A 6312-nucleotide genomic window follows, 5' to 3' on the forward strand; every position below is an offset into this window, starting at 1 on the left:
AATACCGCATTCGACGAAGCATTTTGCTTTATGCGGACCGCGGATCTGTTTTTGAGTAAGAACCACTGAGCTACTTCTCAAGCTGAGGAAATGTGCGTTAGCATGGACAATAATTTTCTGTGTGTGTTTTTTCCGGCAAACGTTGAGCGAAATGTACAAAGTGCTATCCACGCGAAACTCAGAAGGAATTTTGTAGCTATATTTCGTAATAATGGCGCCAGAGAAAAAAAGTATATGTAGACAGCCTAGATTCCAAAAGAATTTTCAAAACAAGATTATTTAATTCAGACATTCTTAAAGAAAAACATGATATACTCGATTTCCTAAACGCAGGGCAAACCGTGATGGTTTAGTAAGAAAATTTGAACTTCACATTTTTAGAAATAACAGAAATTAATACACTCGATCACGCAAATCCACATATTTCTTACAAACCACTTTCATAAAAGAACGTCTATCACCGTTGAGAGAGGAGCTAATAGATTTATTATTATTCCCTTAGGTTGATTCTAATCAAACACTGTTATTTTTCCCTTTTGTTTTATGTTTTAGCTTTTCATCACAAAACTGAACCAGGCCACTGTTCTTTAAAAGGTAAGTGATTTAGACGCCTGAGAAGAATTACCTTGAAAACACCTTGGCACGATTGTCAGTAGCTGCCTGCTGGGTAACTCTCTCAGCTAGACAGGGATAAGCTTAGTTGCAAAATATTCGATACTTTGAAAACAAAAACAAAAATTGCCATATTTACTCTTTTATTCTTCAACTTTCCTAGACTCACAATGAAAAAAAAGAGCTCTTAAATTTTTTGAGTACTCGAACTGTTGAATGTTATGAAAGGATTGCAAGTGTAGTTTGTTTTGAGAAAGCGATGGGAGATTAGTTTTAGTTTGGCGATCAAGTCAAAATTACAGCGCAATTCTAAGCTAACAGTAAATTTTGAACATCAGTTCTCGTCTATAAGTTTTAAAATCGGGTCGGCTCTCAGTTCACAATTGAAATTTTGATCTATCAGTTCATAGTATAAACTCTATCCAATTCCTCTGTTTATCGTTGGGTACTGCGACTTAGAAAAAAACAACAAAACTTAGTTCTAGCTGGATTCTTTTAATACTTGCCGGTGCTCTAATAAAGATCGATACAGTAAATTAGGTAACGAGTCATTAAATAAGGACCCCTGTTTGTTCCAGTTTGGCCCTGTTAACTCGTTGCTGGGATTATTTTATTTGTAGATTCGCGTACAGCACGACACATCATGGACCAAAGGTTAATTTTAGTGGCAATGATACTCTTGATTCTTCCGTCCATTGTAGCATGGGGTAAGATTATTTCTTAATTTTATCAGACTTTTTATTCAGGCGCTATAAAGTTTTTGGACGAGCGGATAAGTGGAAGTGTGAAATAGAAAGAAAAAGGGCATTACAACTTTTACAATGAGTCAGTATGTGAGGTTACGGAAAGAATATGATTGTCAATGACACGATTATTAATAATTTTATTTATCACTGATAGTGAAGTTATGTTCATCATGACTCAATAGCTAATTCATTAACTCATATATTTTTGCCCCATTTTCTTTTCTTTTCATTTCTTTTCTTTTCAGATCCCTGGGTCAAAGCAAATCTCCGTCCTGTATGTTTTGGCACAAGGGATAGCAAGTATGGCAGTTTCAACGTCCCTACCAGTGGCAAGATAGTCGCTGTAAAATTGATCCACCTCAGTGGTTACGTGAGTTGCGCTATAAGCACGATTTCCCACTGGTCTTTCTGGGGCTGTGGTAACCATGGTTTAATAAAAAATCACGTCAGTCTTGCCATCACAACATCAAGCAATACCCTCCTTATGCCGCCAAACCCGTTTTTCACGTTCTCTGGAGGTGCTGGAAAGTGGTCCGAGTTACCGGGATATAACTCGTTTTCTCCTGAGATCATCCTGCCGCGTTTTTCTCTTTACTCGGTGAGCTCGGGCCAAGAATTGCGACTGTGGTATGGTGAGGATTTGGTGGGCCACACTGAAATCGACAATGGAGGATTGGTCTGCTGTAATGTTTATGTTCTGTACGTCTGATAACAGTCCTAGCAAGTTTCAGTTTCAAGTTTCAGGCAGATATTCTGTAATGATTCTTTTTTTTTTTTTTTTTTCGCTTTCTAGCTGCAGACTGAATTAAGGGTTCAATTAATTCTAGTAACATTTAGTATTAAAGATATTGCTTTACGTCGTTGGAGGAAAAGGAAAAATGGATATAAGAAATAGAGAAAGCTATAAAACTAATATCTTTGAACTGTGATTAAATGGTACACCACAGAGCACATAAAAAGGGATTTTGCTTTGATTTGGGCAGTTGAAATAAAAAGACGGCATTTTAAAAATAAAAGTGTTGCTTGTTTGTGTGTTTTCGTAAGCCGCGTTTTCGTAAGCCGCAGTCGTTACTTCAGTTGTCATGCAACTTGAAGAAGTGTTGCGTGACAACCCCAGTAACGCCTTTGAAGGAGAATAGAATCACAAAAAGTTGAAGGATCTTTTTTGTCCTGACAAAATCGATATATAGCGTCAAGTGAAGAGCTGTCCAAAATATGCTCTAATTTTGTAAAAACGATGCTCAAAATTGCCCAGAAAGTTGCTCAATAAATCTAAAAGTTGCTCAAAAGTTGCTCCAAAATCTCTAATTTGCTACAACGTTTCTCAAAAAGTTGTTCATAACTTGTTCATAAAAGTTGCTTCCCTGCCATGTTGATGTTATTTTATATCAAGTAGTATTTTTTAATAGACTAGAGCATAACATTACCAGGTTTTTCCTTTCTGAAAAAAGTCTTATTATATCTTTTAACACTGAAAAATATTGGTGTTATCCCGTTTCCTAAGGAGTTTCGAAAATGTATTTTTAATGAAGCCAAAAGTCGTCTACATCAACTTGGATTTTCCTTGAAAGTGTTTGGAAAGCTTGGAAAATCTTTCTGGAATTCGGAAATTCTCGGAAACGTTTGTATTCCCTTTGGGAAACATTCGGGAAAAGTCTTCTGGAAGTTCATGTCACAGAAATCTGTCCTTGTCCTTATTAAGCGGCCTAATGTTAACGAGAGGATATGAGCCTTTAGTCGGAACAGGTAAAACTGTCCGAAACGGAGGCCGGGGTTCAAATATATGGGCGCGGTAACCACGGTGCCCCATTCACCTCTCCTACCCAGGTCATATACTAACAACAACTACAACAACAATGCTTTATTTACTCTTGACACTTAATACACATTTGCGATGAAAATTACAATACTTTAGGAAAAAGAAGTGAGCTAGTGAGAAGTGAGTGAGGAGGGAAACAGTGACTTTTGTTTCCCCGAGACCCTCAAAACATTGAGGTCTAGGGGAAACAAAACTCGCTGTTTCCCGCGGGACCAGTCATTAAGTGCTTTTCCTCCCAACTCAAAAATAGAAAGAAAAAAAAAAAAAAAAACCGCGAAGAAATCGTTTGATTGACGCCGGCTGGCTCACAAATTTGCCGCGGTTTCAAGGTGCACGACCCGATCATGTGCGAGTCGAAAGTTCAAGTTGTTGTTTCCATAGGGAGTTAGTGAGTTTTGACCCACCACACGTGACGCGTTCTCCTCCAATCGGAAAGCGTATTTGAGTTGGGAGGTATAACAATGTCGTTTCCATCAGCGTTTTCGGGCGTTTTAGTGTGGACGGTAGGCGAAAGCGTATCAAAAAGTATACGTTTTCAAATGAAAACGAATTTGTGTGGACAAGTGAAAAGAAACCGAAAATGCTAGTGTGGGGAAAAATATTTTGCTTCTTTTAGTTAAGATGAAAACGGATACTTTTAAAAATTTAACGCATTAGTGTGGTCGCGACCTAAGTAATATGAGGTCATCATTTCATGTAAAGGACTTTAAATGAAATATTTCTGGACGTGCTACCATTCCTCCAATTTTCACTGTCATGTCCTTAATCCTGTAAGGGTACAGGGATGCGGGCCCAAAGGTTTGTAGGCCTTGAAAACGTCTCGTGAAAATTTCAGCGATCTAGGATCTGTTTTTAAAAGGAACAAGTTTTGGAAAGCCGGAAACTTTCATTATAAACAGTGTTTTAATTTAATCATCCGATCTCAAAACGACGTTTCTGACTATAATTTTTACGAAAGTGTACCTGAAAGACCCTTCTATGTTAGTCTAGCTCTTAAAGAACAATCTTTAATTTCGTTTCATTTCACTGAATAATTAATACTCGACGATGCAAGTCAAAAACCTTCACTGCAAAGATGACTTTATTCAATCTCTAGCCGTGAGTTTATTTCAGACCCGTAATAAAAGCGGTAAGAGAAAAACAACGGTGACGTTCATTAAAATAACATTTATTATGAACACAAACATCACTAATGTGACTTACACTTACATCATAAACTTTCGTATATGCTTGCTATTATTTACAGCAATCTTTTTAAATTACATGGATTACAGTTGAGGGCGATTTTCAAGGAGTGATGCAAACTAGAATCGTAATGATCCAATGTGACCATAACTGAAGCGAATGAAAGGAACCTGCGTGAAAAAGTTGACCGGTACTGGATATATAGATATATTTTTTTCAATTTTCTTTTTCACCAATAACAGACCACACTAACTTAAAATTAATTCCGAGTTCCGTTCGACACTCAATCAAAAACCGCTCTGTTACCTACAAAAATTTCCTTACAATGATTACAACGCCGCATTTGATACTTTCAAAGCTGCGTTTTCATACTATCCACACTGCTTCGCCCTTCTAATTCTTTGGTATAAATTGATTAAAAGATTTTATTAATTACAGCAGGTCACAAACTTATGTTACTTACGGTGAACGACAAAAAGGAAGTAGAATGACTCTCAGTAATGGCAGAAATTACACCACTTAATGAGGTGTAAATCTGTTTTTGCCACCTGCCATTTGCGCCTCTTCTCGCGAGGACGAGGTGATTTTTGCGCGCGCGCTCGTGTTTAGCCACTGACTAACTATGAGCAAAATGAGACTCCTCGTACTTTGTTTGTTTCGTATTCTGGTTGCACTGTGCACCATATTTTTCAGTGGTAAAATAAACGGGTCAGTTAAAAACGTAATGTGATATCAACAAGCAAAAAAAAAATGTTCTATACAAAATCTCAGCCTTTGGTATATTGTAACCGGTTCTTAAAATTTCGTTAATTTTCCCCTCAATATTCGCATAACAACAACCAGCTATTTTATTTCGCCAGATTTACTAGAAACGAAAACAAAAACAGCATAAAAATAATTATCTTAATTACTCGGAATAGTAAGAAAACTAAACAAGCTGAGTAGGTAGAAGTTCGAGTGACAAGCGCGGACAAAAACTTCGTACCGAGGTTATTTTACATTGTATGGCAAACTTCTTTGCCATACAAAAAATATGATTTACAAGCCACGTTTACACTTCTAACAACACCAAATGTCGAAAACAAACGGTTGAAGTTTATGTGAAACACTGAAAGTTCTGGTGAAATGATGACGATAAAATTTTACCTGTGATTGCACAATTCCTTTCAACTTTGAAATTTATTTTCTCAAGTTCCCAGAAAATGCAAAAAGGACTGTAATATACTTAGTTACTTTGGTACGAGGTTTTTGTCCATTAAAAACTGAAATTGCTCGATTTCCTATCGGTTTACCTCGGTTGCAACATGCATAATCAAAGAGAGAAATACACACACAAAAATAAGATACAAACAAAGAGTTAAGTGGATGATAAAAAAAGAAAATAAAAAGTAATTTAACCATACCAGTTAATGATAAGACCACGTTTATATGAAGGTTTGTTTGGAACAAAAAAAAAAAAAAAAACACTTAATAATAGTAAGCCAGCATTGCGCATTATAGGTACTTACTGAACCTTTTACAGGTAATTCTTGATTCAAATCACTCCAAACAGAACCAGAGAGGCGCAAACTAAATTTGCCATAGTTAGTTCTAACACGATCAATACAATAAGCTGATTGTTGATAGAAAAGATTCTTGAAAAACAAAAAAAGGTGTACTTAATCCGCGAACGAGTTACTTCACAAAACGATATTATTTGACACTCATCCATTGTTTTCCTTTGTCTAGTGTAAAATATTAATTTAGCAGTAGTTAAGGACGGGCTATATAGCATCATCTACCTACAAAATTTTCGCTTCCTTTAATAATTAATTTCTACTGACAATAACTTATTAAGCGTACGTGCCTCTGGCTTTGATCTGATTCGAATCCCAAAGGAACGAATCTTTCGCTGTAATATGCAAGTCTGTCCCATGTCTTGAACAAGGTGTACAAAAGTTTACTTACGTT

The 6312-nt window shown here is 36.5% G+C and overlaps 1 protein-coding gene across 1 annotated transcript; it reads left to right on the forward strand.

The window, feature by feature from the left end:
- The first annotated feature begins 211 nt into the window (after positions 1 to 211).
- LOC110044893 (uncharacterized) lies at positions 212 to 2374 on the forward strand. The gene is made up of 4 exons (XM_089280941.1): positions 212 to 230; positions 553 to 594; positions 1233 to 1319; positions 1604 to 2374. The coding sequence occupies exons 1-4, from the start codon at positions 212 to 214 to the stop codon at positions 2065 to 2067; spliced, it is 612 nt and encodes a 203-aa protein (XP_089137067.1). The 3' UTR covers positions 2068 to 2374.
- Positions 2375 to 6312: the final 3938 nt, after the last annotated feature.

This window comes from Orbicella faveolata, unplaced genomic scaffold, assembly GCF_042242905.1.
Source record: "Orbicella faveolata isolate gen_17 unplaced genomic scaffold, um_ofav_v1 contig_48, whole genome shotgun sequence".
Taxonomy (NCBI): Eukaryota; Metazoa; Cnidaria; class Anthozoa; order Scleractinia; family Merulinidae; genus Orbicella; species Orbicella faveolata.

What these genes read in the sequence shown, in the direction of transcription:
- LOC110044893 (XM_089280941.1), top strand. An exon ending in AGGCCACTGTTCTTTAAAAG is followed by an intron (nt 595 to 1,232) that starts GTAAGTGATTTA and finishes TTTTATTTGTAG; the next exon opens with ATTCGCGTACAGCACGACAC. An exon ending in TCCGTCCATTGTAGCATGGG is followed by an intron (nt 1,320 to 1,603) that starts GTAAGATTATTT and finishes TTTTCTTTTCAG; the next exon opens with ATCCCTGGGTCAAAGCAAAT.